The sequence below is a fragment of the Micropterus salmoides genome, unplaced genomic scaffold (assembly GCF_014851395.1).
Source record: "Micropterus salmoides isolate LMB-PRFRI ecotype aquatic unplaced genomic scaffold, ASM1485139v1 Ms_hic_scaffold_17, whole genome shotgun sequence".
NCBI classification, from domain to species: Eukaryota; Metazoa; Chordata; class Actinopteri; order Centrarchiformes; family Centrarchidae; genus Micropterus; species Micropterus salmoides.
Window position 1 is genome coordinate 27,044,854 of NW_024040817.1, and position 16,244 is coordinate 27,061,097.

General features: G+C 40.8%; 1 protein-coding gene across 1 annotated transcript in view; it reads right to left on the reverse strand.

Annotated features, from left to right (window-relative positions):
- Window positions 1–384: 384 nt before the first annotated feature.
- ctdp1 (CTD (carboxy-terminal domain, RNA polymerase II, polypeptide A) phosphatase, subunit 1) overlaps window positions 385–16,244 on the reverse strand; it is a 74,547-nt gene continuing 58,687 nt past the window's right edge. The window contains exon 13 of the mRNA XM_038725195.1: window positions 385–786. Within this exon, the coding sequence (XP_038581123.1) occupies window positions 609–786 (178 nt within the window). The 3' untranslated portion in view covers window positions 385–608. The remainder of the gene's footprint in view (window positions 787–16,244) is intronic.

A 16,244-nucleotide genomic window follows, 5' to 3' on the forward strand; every position in this document is an offset into this window, starting at 1 on the left:
GAGAGACTGGGAAGCATTATGTTATCAAAAGTACAAACACCATTAAAAGGAAGAAAGGACTCGACATTCAAATGTCTAGATCTGCTGGTTGCATTTATGACCCTAAAAAACCCAAAAACTGTTGAGGCCAAAAGAACAATAAAACTGGAAGTCCAGAGTAAAATATTTAGCTGCACGCCGTGGCAAACCTACTCTAAACTCTTTGGCATATACGACCAGCAGAATTTCCAGTTTGCAGTTTCATTTATCTTTTTCTGATCAATATAAAAATTGAAATAGAAAAAAGTCAGAACAAAAAGAGTATCAAATTTCATGTCTCCTACAATTTGTTTTTGTAAAATAAAATGTTAACATCAAAGTGTTTTATGCCAAAAAGGCCATATATCAATGCTACAAAAAAAGCTAAGCCTTTATTTACACAGCAACAAGCCATTTCTGTACAGGACATTCATTTTTATTACAGCACACACTCATGGCTCATACACCCAAAACACACACCGACTCCAAAGCAGAAAAATAGGATTTTTAGGTACCACTTATAGGGGCGACTGGGGCTGATTCTTTAGTTGTTGCCCTTTTCCGGTGACTGAGTCCCTTCATTTTCCATGTCACATAAAGTCATTGAGCTCTGCCTCCAAGGCAGCGGCCATCTCGTCCGCCTCTGAGCTGCTGCCGCCTTCTTCCCCATTGGAATCTTTAGAAGACTCGTCGGCAGATTCCTCCACCTCCTCCTTATTCTGGTCACCGTCCTCCTCCTTGGCTTCATCATGCTTACGTTTGTGGCCCCTAGAGAAATAAAAGATGATTTTGACAGAGAACTGTAAACCGTCAACCTGTGGGACTTCTCTGCTCCGCTGCTGCTGATTTACATCATCAACAAGAATATCTTATTTCTTCTTATTTAAAACAGAAGACAAAATGCTGCATGTGGTTTTTGCTTTGTTACAAAATAGAACCAAACCAGAGACTACATTCCTTTACTTGATCAGTTACTTCAAAGAATTAGGGAAGTGATGAGACACTCGGCTCACGAGACGAGCCACGTTATTGGGTTCACGAGATTGAGCTAAGACGGGAACACTATTTTTAAGAAATCTTCAGTGCTGAATTAAATGAAAGTATTGAGCATTCAATACTTAATTTCTTAATAATTTTTTCTGTACCAATTTATGGTGGAAATGTTTTTATTTATATAAAGGGAAACAAAATTTAGGAGACATTAGAGCTGAACGATTTTGAAAAAAAAAAAAAAAAAAAAAAAAAAATCTAATTGCATTTTTTCCAGATATTGCGATTACGATTAGCCAGTCCATTTTTGACGGAACTTGCATTGTCAAGCAGCACAGAGCAGAATAACCGGGCAGGAAGTCAGACACAGAATACCGGACATGAAGTATGTTCCGCTTTATTTGGTTAAGTTTAGGTAACAAAACTATCACAAAAGTAACAAAGCAGCACAGTGATGAGGGAATCAGAGCAACTGGGGAGCCAGGTATACGGAAATGGAGGAGGCATGATTACAGACAGAGGGGGGAGAGGGGTAAAGATGGTTAGAAAGTGCAAAGAGGACGAGATAAGAAGGGTAACGCCTTTGGGAAAACAAAGTGGATTGGGGAGAAAAAAACCCACAATTACAAACAAAATGAAAACGCTGTGTCTCCAAATTAACCAACTAATTACAAAATCAAATATAACCTTCCAATAAAAAAAGACCCTGTGTAATAAAAGTGCCACAGGCATCTTGGATGGCTAATTTGTTGCACGTGGGGCATCGTTTCTTTGACACCAGTGGCAGTACGATAGCGAGACCCCCAAAAAATAGTTTACCTTGACAAATACGGTGACAAAGCTCTCAAAGGTTAAAACGTTAAAGGAATAGTAAACATTTTGGGAAATACGGATATTTGTTTTCTTTCAGAGAGTGGCATCAAAAAAGGTTTAGACCACTCTCATGTCTGTGTGTTCAGCATGGAGCCACTGGCAGGACGCGGTTAGCCTAGCTTAGCATAAAGACTAGAGGCAGGGAGAAAAAGACAGCCAGGTTCTCCCCAGAAGAAAAAAAATAATAAACACCTACCAACACCTCTAAAGCTGTGGTGATGAAAACATTTATCTATTTTAGTCTTGTTTACTGGAAACACATTTTAATACAAGGTGTGAACAGAAAGAGGATTCCAAAATAGTCAAGGAAAAGAAAAAAGGAAAGCACATGTTCCTAAGTGGCTAAAGAATTCTATGATGTGGCTGTAAACATCGCTCCTTCCACTCCACACCAGCTATGACATCCTATGCACAGTGGCTTATTAGCATGATGCTAATGAGGTGCGTAGGGGTTTGTACGGTTATTGTGGAAAACTGACACTGTGCTGAGAGGGCCCCCCCCCTCATTAGACCACACCGCTTTCAGACAGCCTCGCTAACCTCCCACAACCGCAGGGCCCTGCTTGTGTGTTCATTAAAGGTCAGATGTCGGCTAAAATCAGCGGAAAGGCTCTGTGACATGACTGCTATAGAGGACCCCTGCAGACTGCGTGGTGTGTGTGTGTGTGTGTGGTGGGGGGGAAAGTTGACATGAAGTTTCGGGGCTCAGTGGTCAGAGGGTAATGTGAGGGTGAGCGATAATGGCGAGAGATGAGATGGGCGAAGAATGATTATTTATCTGGCAACAATGTGAGAAAGTTAGGCAATCCCTACTGTCACACCATCAGCGATAATGTTTCTGCCACCTGGGCTGGTTGGTGACACTGAGTCACTGCAGTAAAAACTTGGCGTGTGTGATATTACACCCGTACCCCTCTCCCATTTCCAAATATTAACAGTTGAGACAGCGGGGGGGTGGAAAGGGATGAGTTCCTCCGTTGTTTTCTGCTTCGCATCATTACATCCAATCTAAATCCCTGTCTATTAATCTAACCCCCCCCGCAGACACACACGCTGCAGACAATCCCACCACGTTCACTCATGTCAGCTCCAAAACAGGCTTCAGATGTAATTTGCTTTTATTAGATTTTTGCTGGTTTCACATGCTATTAAACTGCACTGCCACAAAGATAGCGTCCTGCAGTCAACAACTTCACTTACATTTTAACAAACACACTACAGATGGAGGAATCTTTAACGAACAGCCTTGTCCTCACTTATGCTTGATTTATACTCCTTCGTCGGGTCTACGCGTGTAACCATGTATTTATACTTACGCCGGTGTCTCCGTTTTTTCTATAATTAACACTAGTCGGCGGTAGCGCTACAGCGTCCGCTGTGTTGACTTTTGCCGGCCGAGAAGGCTACCTTCCGGTTTAGCGCTCCGCTAACGTGAATGGGGGTAAAATTGTAAACGTGGGGCTGTTAGAGACTTTTCAAATGTTAACGACCGAATGGATCACATTCTGATAGTGAAACGAGTCATTTCGCTCGGGTTGTGATGGTCAAATATATTGATCCACCGTGCTACAGTCGCTGGTTTGGCCGCTAGTAAAATTTTCTCCAAAGCACGGGGCACTTCCTGTCGGCTTGGAGGCATTGCGAGGCTACCCAGCTGCCTTTTCACAGTTCTTACGGCCCGCGTCGCCTCGACGTGTAGTTACGTTTTTGAGGAGGTGCACGTCCAGCTACGGTGTAGGGTACGTGGCTATGCCGTCAATTCGACGCAGTATAAATTACACTTTAAAGGGAATGTGTGTATTTTTTTTAAGGGGTTGTAACCTCACATGAAATTTAACCATTCACCGGCTTTCTTGGTTATCTCTGTATGCCGCTTCCTCTGTGAAGAAATCAGTTTGGATTTTTCGCAAAATCCATTGGTTCCAGACAAAAACTCCTAAGAATAAAATACAATAGAAAGGTTTTATGTGCTGAAGCCCGTCAGGCCAAATGAGAATCACATCAAGGTTGGGCGAAAACATTGTCAACATCAGAAAGGTGTTTGAGTCATGGAGAGAGCTCCGCTTTGTTTTGGAAAGAAAAACTGATCCAGAGTTGGCTTTCATCCTATTGGACAGGTAAACTAACATTACTGCTAAAGTGGGGCAACAATGTCATTTATAATATTCAGTCTAGCTCACTAACCATTTTCGTTATCATCCAATAAATTTAAGCTATGCTGACATTGCTGAGCCTCTCCATTTAAAGATACACAATGATGACGTATCGTGTCGGCTAAATGCAGTCACTGTAGCGTCATCATGGGACGAGCATGGATTTGTTTAATGTCAAGCTGATAAAACTATTTCTGTAATGCTGCAGTGGGAGTTTTCCGTGAGTGTCCATCATCATGTGTGACGCCATCTCTCGTAATGTCTCTATTTTGGCCGATGCAGAGTCTGAGACTCGCTAATAGGTTCTGGCACACGCTTGGAAGCATAGTGGTTGCAATCTGAAACCTCAATGCTAGAGGCCACTGAAAACTACATATTTATCATTTAAAAAATTACATTTTCATTAGTGACGCAAACAACTCGTTAACGACAGTAAAACACGTTAACTGTAAGTACGCGGAATAAAACTTTTTTGTAAAATGCCAATTTATCAATACATCTGTTCAACAAGTAGAAACATGTAGAAAGCGGTATTTTAATCTGTTCTGTCTTCTATGTTTTATACAAGCACAGCTGACGGTAGCTTGGCAGTTAGCCAAATGTTACAAACTAACTGTTCAGCTTAGTTTGCCATGAGAGAGACGACAGGAGGAAGGACTGAAGCCATATTGCAATAGAGCGGTCTTCTTCTGAAACAGTGAAAAACAGCCAAACCTTTGATGACATGTTTGTTTGGCTCTAGCTGCCTGCACCGCGTCTGCGTGGCTCTATCCAGGCGCAGCAATATCAGCTACGCATGTTAAAGCATTAATTGATTCTTATCGGCTAAATTATAAACCAAAACTTTATTTTCTGATATGATTCTGACAATGAAAATATGCCCAATATCGGCCGATAATTTATTGGATCGAAAATTATTATGCATCCATAATTTTGATTTAGGTTTTAAATAGTAATGGTTATGGCTTTCTGCATAAACTTGATGCTTGAAGCTGATGTCACACGGGTGTTTGCAGCTATATGGCCATCAAAGTATATTTTTGGCTTCAATAAGAAAGCAATGTTTTGCAGAATTACTTTGTTAATTGATTTCTGCATAACAGTTTTTCAGATATTTCAGTCAGTCAGACTGACTGACACTGCCATCCCTAGAACCAGCATAGCTAAAAATGGTTTATAAAGTAACAACACATGAACACATTATTGATCTGATGAAAATCCTATTTGAATGTTCTCATAAAGTCTGTATGCATGAAGCTCTGAGTGTTCAGGCACTTTTTCTTATGCAAACATATAATCAACATCATAACTGCACCGGAACTTTAAGTAGTCATTACCATCTCACCTTCATAAAGGCCTGAGGGGATTGTGGGTGTGATGAATTTGCCCTTCATGGCAGTCAGTGTAGGCCAATACTTGACTCTCGCATAAAAAGAATGCAGTCCTATTGTTTTAAGTGGCTCCCCTGGAAAAGTCGAGGGCTGAGCCAAATACCTAAGGTGGGCCACAAACTAAGTGGGGATGGATGTACTGTAGGGATCTTTCCACAGGTATGAGAGTTTACCATCTTGAAAGGCAAAATATGTGAAAGATAAGCCTTCCAGAAGCAGGTTTGCTCATTCATTTAAAGTTCCCCTGTTATTTTCTTTCATATCTTTGACACAGCTTGAGTGCTGGGATAATAGGATCTTATGAAATACATTTATTTAAATGTCCTCATTACTGGAGCACTTATTGGCGGTGAAGGACAATCTCCTTTCTAGTTGTATTTTTCAGTGACAGAGATTATATAATACAGAAACAGTGGCTGAATGAACTGAGCCAAGAGGGAGGCTGGCCTTAATCCCTGAGAGAGCACTTTAAGTCAAACTGCTGTCAACGACACAAGTTGCACGGAGAGCCCGACCTGTCAGGTAGTAATCATCAGGTGGAGATCTAGTTCTTTATACAACTATCAGGACCTTGATTTGAGTCAACAGATTTATTGGTGAGTTCTCGCATTTCAAGCTCCCTCCAGATGGTTTGCAAAATTAAACCTATGCATGGAACTTAAAAAAACTAAAGAAATGACACAAATATCAGTTCTGAAAGTGCAAAAGGTAATAATGTGTCTCTTATTACAGACACAGATGCAGAGGCCATTACTTTGACATGTGATTATCTCTGTGTACTATGGGAGAATGATTGCATTAAGGGTGTCATGAGGACATGCTACAGAGTGCCTGCTGGTGAACAAACAGCCTGCAGCTACAGACGCCTCAACACATCATTAGAGATACATCAGAGATGAGATCAGAAATGACTAATTAAGCCAGGAAAATCTGACCCAAGTCGAGATACAATTTTTTACAAGACGGCGTATTTAGCATTCTAAAGGGCTACATTCAGGAAAGACTTTACAGATCGGGTCAGACTACAGTTTAATGTTGAGATGCAGAGTAACTTTCACCACCGATAAAGAAGTAAGCTGTAACTGAAGTCCAAGGCTGAGAACTCTACCCAAGACATCCCAATTTAGGGTTACTAAGGAAGGAGGCAGAGAAAAGTAAAGATAGGAGGAAGCCCTGTTAAAAGCAGCGACTTCAAATGCCTATGACAATTCTGCTTCCAGCAAGAAGGAAGGAGGGGTTGAGGGAAAGAGAGAGTGAGAAGGCAAATGGAGGAAACTGAGTGTGAAAGAGGAGGAAACAGAGCACAGAAAGGTAATGAACTAAATAATGAGCTAAACTTTTTGGACTCGCAAAGCTTCCTGCGGTGTAGCAGGGTCAACATCCACAGGTCTCATCCCAAGAGATCTTACTTAAACCAAGACCTGTATAACTGTCCATGACTCCGATCAATGTAGTATCCTTCCGCACTCCATCATTTCCCATCCATAATGGTCAATTAGTTACAGTAGCAGCTACTGTCTTTGCAGTAGCCAACTTGAAATTGTTGTGGGACCAATCTTAATGACTTAATGCTTTGAAAAAGTAGCCTAAAAAGGGCAGAAAGGACACTGCAATGCTGGACATCACTTTCTGTATAATCCCAGCCCCCCCCCCCCCCCCCCCCCCCCCCCCCCAAAATCCCATATCATTTACAGCAGATGTTTAGATTCATATTCTCCCATCCCTTGTGCACTCAACAGCTCCATATGCAGTGAGCTGATAAGCAGTGGAGTTAAACATTTTACACAGACATCATCTTTCCCTGCCCCCCATTATCTTACTTTGAAAAATGACGAACAGGAACGGGGGACGTGTCGCTTATGCTTAAAAAATAAAATAATGCGACTTTCAACAGTGTTGCAAAGAAATGAGAAACAGAAATGGATGGCAACGACAAGCACTCAACACAGTGACTAAGTTGTTTTTTTGAGGCCACATGCTTTTATGTCCCACTTGTGACAAATACATGTTGACAAACAGTTTAGGCAGGACACTCATAATGATGCTCAGTGTGCAGAACTGTAGTTAACTGATCTTTTACACAGCTCTGGCTATGTGAAAAAGCTGGTTAACTGTTGCTTCGCCTCACCTCGAGTCAACACCTGCCTTCAGTGGGGGAGAAGTAAGACACACTGTATGTCTAGTAGAGCCCGACCGATATTTTGATAGTGAAGATTTTTAAAATCTGATATATCGGCAAATATTCTTTCTCTTTTTTTCTCAAAATTAAAAAAAGATTTGTTGTGTAGTTATTAAACCTCACCAATATAGCATGACATAACACAGCTTAAAAATAATGTTAATTATTGTTATTAATAGTACTTTGAACAAAAGTACAGCTAATTACAGTGTTTTGTGGCTTTCCACAAAGAAATTATATATATATATATATATATATATATATATATATATATATATATATATGCACACCAATTCATCAGTCGGGCTCTAATGTCCAGCTACTTAAAGGATAAGGTCAGAAATGTTAATGAAGGTCCTAAGCCAAACACAAATCAAACCGTTTGAAGTTAACATGTTTGGGTTCGAAGCCCTGTGTGGTTCCCCAAAATAAAGGATCACATATTTTGGCCACATGGTGGCTAGAACTTTTTAGACTACAAATTACTTCCTGCTTTTGTGCAATGTGTGTTGCAGTGATTTGTAATATGGTTGTTGTACACTACTAGATTCACTGTCCCCCAGACTAAAGCTTGATTTATTTATTTTCCTGCAGAGGGTCTACGTGCGTAGCTATGCTGTAGGCTACACACGTAGCCATGCATTTATAGTTGTGTGCCGGTCTCTCAGTCATTCTGCAATTACACCCCCAAACGCTAGTTGGCGGTAGCGCGACAGCGTCCACTGTGTTGACTTCTGCCGGCCGCTAAATATTCTAGCGGGAATGGGGGTAAAATTATATACCATGCTGCTGGTATAGCCTTTTCAAATGTTACCGACCGAATGGATCACATTCTGATAGTGAAATGAATCATTTCGCTTGGGTTGTGACGGTCAAATATATTGATCCCCCGTGTCACCGCTGGTTTGGCTGCTAGTAAAAGTTACTTCAAAGTACGGGGCACTTCCTGTCTGCTCGGAGGCATTGCGAGGCTACCCAGCCGACCAATCACAGTGCTTATGGTCCGCGTCGCCTTGACATGTAGTTACATTTTTGAGGTGATGCACGTCAGGCGACAGTGTAAGTGACTGCGTAGGCTATGGGGCTACGCAGAAGCTATGTCGTTTCGACGCAGAAGAATAAATTACACTTAAAGCTTGTCATTGTGTGTATGTTACTAGAGACTTGTCTGCATTGTGGCCTTGACATAAATACTGAATGTGAATGTAAAATTGATGTATAAAACTGTTAACAGTTTAAATATTAACACACAACAACCTTTAACATAAAATAAAGGTCATCAGACCATTGACTATACACACAGGGAAAACCTGTTACTGCTAACAGTAACATCCCAGAGCACTGAGTGTGACAAAGGTGTGATGCAACGTGTCAACTGTGTGATTCACTGCCAGTGTCATTTATATCCCCCCAGTCACCCATGTCTGCATCAAACCACCCCCATCTCCGGCTCAGCCACAGGCAGCAGATTCAGATTAAAGCCTCTAGGCATCCTTTCATATAAGTTATTTCTTTTCTTTGTCTGCTTACTGGCAGCACCAGTTTTGACAAGGCTGTAGGGATCTTTCCACAGGACCTCGAGACGGATTTGGACTCTGAGCTCTGCAGCGGGTTCAAAGCGTGCAATAAAGTATCCGCTTCCTTACTTTTTATAGGTTGGCAAGGTGGGACATTGGTTAAAGACATCATCCCATAAAGGATAGGCCCTAGGTTTGATCGTGACAGTGAATGCACTAACAACCATAAGATGTCCAACTGTCCTTGAGAAGGTACAGAAAAACTCTTAAAAGGGAAACTGTTTTGATTTAGAATGCTGAGGACTGGGATAGTTGTGACATTTAAGGGAAGTTCTCTTTGGATCAGTTCCAAAGCTGCTTTATTCATTTAAAAGCTCACAGCGTCTCTGCTCATAAAATATTTGGGATATTTTTTGCTTTGGGGTTTTCTGTCTCTACACTCTACCAGAGCTATGCAAACAACCCTGCCGCCTGCTTTACCGCTCACATCTCACAAATATTAAAGCCCACTCAAGCGAACTGACAATGACAGGGGACACATGCAAGCTAGGCTGAAGAATGATATTCAAAATAGTAGAGTTAAAAATGTAATGCCTCTATCCAAAGCTCAGACGATGTTTTGCATGAGCTGGGATAGAAACTCTAACCCAGGCAGTGTGAATGTCACACAAAATAATGAATGTGTCATCAGTAAAAACAGCACACTTCACTAGATTCAAATGTTCTTTCATTGGTGTTCATATGTTCAGTCCAGCCACTTGGAAAAGTGCAAAGTAATAGTTAATCTATCTAGAATCAGAATCAGCTTTATTGGCAAGTAGTGTTTTACACGTATGAGGAATTTGTTTTGGTGATAAGATGCTACATGCAGACAAACTAAAATTAATGTAAAAATATATAAATATGGAATAAACAGATGCAAGTTATAAAACCAAATAAAAAAATACAGGGAGGTGTCAAGAATTAAATCACCAAAACAATGTTGTCCGTTTGGAATATATTGTCTAACTGGAATGTTAAAATTGGCATCCAAACCATTCAGCACTGTACTTCAAAAAAGTTGGGGGACAATCAGCAGCAGAGCTTAAGATATCCTGCCTTTTGGAAAGCTTGGAGAGTCCACCTCATTTCCCACAGCCTGTTCGAACCATTTCAGTCTGGTTTCCGTTCACAACACAGCACAGTCACAGCAATCCTCAAAGTCACAAACAACCTTCTCCTCTCCTCAGACTCTGGTAATCTCAACATTCTCATCCTCCTGGACCTTCTTGCAGCTTTTGAAACCATCAACCACACCATTCACTCCCGCCTTGAGTCCTCCCTCAAAATCACTGGTACCGCCCTCTCCTGGCTCACTACAACAGACAACAGTTCAACAACATCAACAACTGCACCTTCTCTAGTGCCCCCCTGTCCCAAAGCGTCCCCCAGGGTACGTTGTTTGGTCCTCTCCTGGTCATCCTGTATATCCTTCCTTGGTAACCTCATTTGCTGTCATGGTCTCCACTTCCACTGCTATGCCGATGATGTCCAGCTCTACATCTCCACTAAATCCATCACTACTACAACTCACTCCACTCGGACCAACTGCTTCACTGAAATAAAATCATGGGTGCAAGCCAACTTTCTAAAACTCAACTGTGACAATTCAGACTTTATCATCATCGGTCCCAAATTACTCACCAAAAACACTCACAACTTCTGTCTCATTATTAACAACACCACTCTGTCTCCCTCCCTACACATCAGCAAACTTTGAGTCATTTTCGACAGCAACCTCTGCTTTGAACACCACTTCAACCAAATCACCAGAACTGCCCTTTTCCACCTGAAAAAGTTTGTCTCCATCCATCACTGTCCTCCTCTGCTGCTGAAACTCTCATTCACTACTTCATCACATCCAGAATTCCCTACTGCAGTAGCATTTTATATGGCACATCATCCAAAGTCCTAAATTAAACTAGAGCACATCCAGAACTCTGCTGCTTGTCTGCTACACCTGGCAGTAATGCAAAATCATGATTAGTAAGTGTCAGAAACTGTACTGACAGAGTTGATGAGGAAGTCATTTCGACAAACCATCCGTTTCCTTGTTTCCAGTCTGTATGCTGAGCTGCCCCAAATTGTCGATTTTTCTACAATTATTCTAAGAATGCTATGTGGGGAAACATACTGAAACAGAGCTAATCAGATTGCATTTGATTATACTGCATCAACATGTGTAGCTTACTCCCTGAAAAAAAAAATCCCAAAAATATTACTATGCATTACGGCATTTTAAGATGACAAAGACCCTTTGTTCCAAACCAGAGCATGAGCCAAAAATGTAGCTTTAAAATACAGAAGAAAAAAATAGTATACTTCTTGTCTCGTTAAGGTTTCCCTTGAGTTTATACAGTGGGGTAATTATTTATGATGTTGACTTACAACTTTAATAGTGAAATTTGCTCCACTCTGTCTGAAGCAGGATACCTGCTAAGGCACAAAGCTAGGCTGGATGTTGTTTGATTGGACATGAAACAAAATCTTAACTAAGAGTTGAAGTAGGAAGTGATGTGGAGATGCCAAAAGGAAGGATCTTGAATAAGGTTTACATTACTGTGACATTACATAAAGTGAGGTGTATACACTGTACATTGAACATTGGCAACTAAGATATCGGCGTTCAAAAATAATAAACATAAAATAATGGTTGTAAAAATGTTAATTTCACCATTAAGGTTTTACAACAAGACGGCAGAACAGCTTTAAAACCACGACTACTTTGATACTCCCACCTTGGCACCATCCAGATTCTCCTCATCAGTCCATGCAGTGGGTGGAGAGCACTAAGCAGTGACTGAGCTTAAAGCACTTCTTACCAAGCTGACTGATTGCACCACAGTGACAAGGTGGCTCTTAATGAGGTGCTCTTCGCTTTACACCTTCACTGTTGGCAGCCATCTACTGATCAAAATTATAGTCATCTATTTCTCAATTCACATTCAGGGGCTCAATCAGTGGTGGTTAAAGCGCGGAAGCATATGTGTTTTGATGAAGTTGTGAAAACAACTTTAAGGGTTAGATTTTAACTTTGGAGGAGATATCAACGTCGGCAAAAATGATCAAGGTCATGTCCATATATCGTACAATAAGTCGATAATGTAATTATCGTGACAGGCCTACAGTCCACATTTTCTCACAAAATAACCTTTCAACTGAATATGGTCACATTTTTATGATAGAAAATGGTCCTATAAAACCAGCACACAACTACTTTGGAAACTGGAGAGTGATGGCACTCTTAACCTGGTATAATGAATATATAACATTTATGGAAAGTCCTCACAAGCAGAGTGAAAGCTATGGAGAAAAACACACAGTATAAACTTTCCTGTGTGAGGAAAAATAGCTTATCCATGTTTGTCTGGGTGGTTATAAACAATGGCTATTAACAGGCCAGCCTTCCCATGAGATGCATCTCTTTTCTTCATAGTGAGATCAATCCAAACAGAGCATAAATAGCAAAACTGCTTGCATCACCAGCTTAGAGCCACGAGCCAGGAGGAAAAAACTGGGTCAGATTACTTGCAGTTTTAGTTTTTCCTACTTCCTCCTCTTTTCATATATATGAAAAGCCTGAGTAAGCATCCCTATTCCTCACAGCCTGTGCTCTCTCTCGCACTGCTGAGCTGTATTTATCGGGGACAGGGAGCACGGGGATCACTGTGAGAAACACATACTGTTGGATTCAGTGTGCTCACAAGGGGCAGCCGGGCAAAGCAGACTGCTGTCAATGTCTTTCAAACCTGTTACATCCTTAATCCTCCTTTCCTGCATGTGGCGTCTTTCAGAGCATTTTTGGGATTCAGCAGTCAGGCTTCATTATCGGACTAACAGGACAGCTGGAAATCACCAGGCAGAATGTCCCGTGGGCCAGACTGATGGACTGATTGAGTCCATGAGGCGAGACAAGGCTTTCAAGTTATCCCTCACAACACATTCACATTGTGTTGTACAACTGTACTTATGAGTACCTTGACAACTTTAGTTTTGTGGCTCCATGACGCTGAGTAAACAAGTATAGATGAAAACCACTGTCAAATACTGACTTATGGTCGAACTATGAAATGTGGCACTAATATGGTCAACTATGTTAATAGCCTGTCACTTATTGCTGTGTTTCATGTGACTAACATCTCTGGGATCTGTTGGGAAAACATAATGGCGGAGCATAAGGAACAATGTCTCACGCAGAAAAGCAGCCTGGGACTATGTTCAGCTTTAATTTGAGCAGTTTACCCAGAAGCCAATCTCTCTCTTTTTGCAGGAATTCCCTGATCACTCTCAGTTACATGCATTTACACCTCCATGCTGCTGCCCAGTAGCTGCCCAGCCACAGTCTTATCTATATTTGCCTTATTGTAAAGCACTTTGTAACTGTGAAGTTTATCATTATTATCTCTTATATTATCTGCTGGCCGCAGGAGAAGCTCCACTGGAGCAGTTGGGGATTAAGAGTCTTGCTCAAGGGCATCTGAGTGGAAATAATGAAGGAAGGGCAAGTGCTGCTCTTGCACTTTTGTGACTCAGGAATATCCATAAATTCTGTAGAGTCCTCTGGGGATGTATGTATGTTTCATCTTTTCATAACACAGATGTGTTTTCTCCTCCTACTATTGATGTTACATGTTAAAGAGCCCGCAAATTGTGAATATCTGAACCTTAGTCTTCACCTGTCAACAATTATGACAAAAACAATTTGACCCCTTCGCTACTAACAAAACAGCACTAACGATACAATTGATTTTGGCTTCCAACAATCATAAAAACCAGTTAATCGAATTAAAACGATTATTGTGCGCACGCTGTTTCGCAATGACACTCATTTTGTCTTGTGTTATAAATCCAGTCTGTCAGTTGTTTTCCAACTACTGGAAAAGTGAAGGTGGTTAACCCTAGCTTACTTCTCTTCAGACTGTGATCTGGAACTGAGCAGGATGTTTGATGGCTGCTAGTTCAAGTTCGTTTGTTGACAAGACACAAACATGTAACTATACTTAAAGGAAAAAAGGAAACAGATATATTTAGGCAGCCTGAACATGATTTGGCTGGAGCATTAAAGTGCGTAGTTCAACCCCCATCTAACTCTATACTAATAACAGGAGCATCAGAAATGAAAATAGCAGCAGCAGAGGTCAGTCATAAAGCTGTAATAATGTAATAATGCTATGTAATGTTAGCTACATTTATATCAAGTAACATTAAATAACTGCATTTCATTACTACCTACTTAGTTGGATTGTTACAAATACTTTGCTATAATTTAATTACCAAGTAGTCACACACTGAGAAAAATCGCATCGTAGCCCTCATAATCATAATGCCTAGAAATTCCCACCCTTGAGGTGATGCATTGTGATGCATCGAGATATCTAATCGAATCATTGACATGATAATTGTAATCAAATCGTGAGACCAGTGAAGACGCACACCCCTACTTAAAGCCCAGACTCACTCTTATCCAGGCTATGATGTTTACTTCTCAAGATCAAGATGACAGGGTAATAACTGCTACAACTTGCTAGTCACCATTATTAGCTTAAGCAATAAGCCTATGGCATTTTACACTACAGAAATTAGCCTAGCGGCAAGCGGACTTCTCCTCTACTCATAGCTTTACAATTTACATATTATTTATGCTTGTACTAAACCGGGTGTGTTCAATGTTGCATCATCTGACCCGTGATTGTAAAACTTATAGTGACCATGGGCCTCATGACAGAAACTTCTGAGATAAATCTCAGTTTAGGATGACATTTAGGATTTTTGGTATTACTGAAACATTTCCTAAAAGCATTTAGGAAAACATCCTATCTGATCTTAGGATAGGAATTTAGCTATTATAGAAGCGTCCTAACTGAAGAATTTCTCAAATTAGGATGGTATAGACCTTGTTCTTAATTTCAAAATAACTTGTCAAAAATGTCAGAACCACTGTTGTTACATCTGTATGGCAATTACAGTGAAGATGGGGAACAACATGAACACCGAAATACTATGATTGAAAGGCTACTCAAACCGTGTGATGAAAGCCAGTTAGGACATTTTTCAATAATGAGGCCCCAGGTTACATTGCTGTCCCCATCTCTCTCCTCTGCTCTCTGTCAGGTATGTATGTCTGACGACAGACATACAAAGCTTTGTTTCCAAACCTCAATAGAAGCTTCAAATGTAAAGAACTAATGATATTTAATACAGCCCTAGACACAAACTCAACAGGATTACTGAAACGTGGCCATTAAAGATATGTACTGAGCAGGACATTATACTTTTCATAAGATGATTATGTTAACTAAGATGTGTAATGTGTAATCACAATTGCTAAATTATCTAGAACACTTTTGTACGGCAATTTTATTGCCAACATATATAGAGATAGAGATATATCTGTGATAAGTTGCTGGATGAAATAGGACACTCAGATTTACTGGCAGGGCTTTAAAAGGTAAAAATATATGTATTTGCAAGAGTTGTAGGTTTCTACCACTCAGCACCCGACATTCCCATACAATCCTGCAACAATAAATGTCTAGGGTAACCACTGTGCACACTCGCACTCCTTACCTCCTTAACTAATCTGACAGCTGACCTTATAGAGACTTCAACAAACTGTAACTCACCTTTCCAGCAGCAGTTGGTCTGAATACAAACTCTGGACAGCATGAAACAGAGGCTTTGTTCACTGAAACAACTGTGCTGGCTACAGCTGCCAAAGACTGTTTGTACCTGACAAATCCCATAATAACAGAGGCTGGTCCAACAGATGCAGCTCTGACTGCATGTCACACAGGAAAAAAAAAACATGGAGACAATGCAGCCAGCTGCTTTTAGATGTTATTGCAGATGGAAAAACAGTTTTAAGTGAGAAGCTAAATTCAATTAGGCTGTTTGTTTCACCCTCAACCTGAATGTCAGACACCTGCATAAATTCCAGCTGTAATGGTAGACGTTTATTTAACGTGCAGCAAGTGCCAGCGAGCCCTGCAGCAGAGGACAGACATGAAAGCTCTGCCTTCACAGAGAAGAAAAGAGAAGAAAAGAAAAGAAAAGCAGCTCTGGTACAACAACTAAACTATGTCTA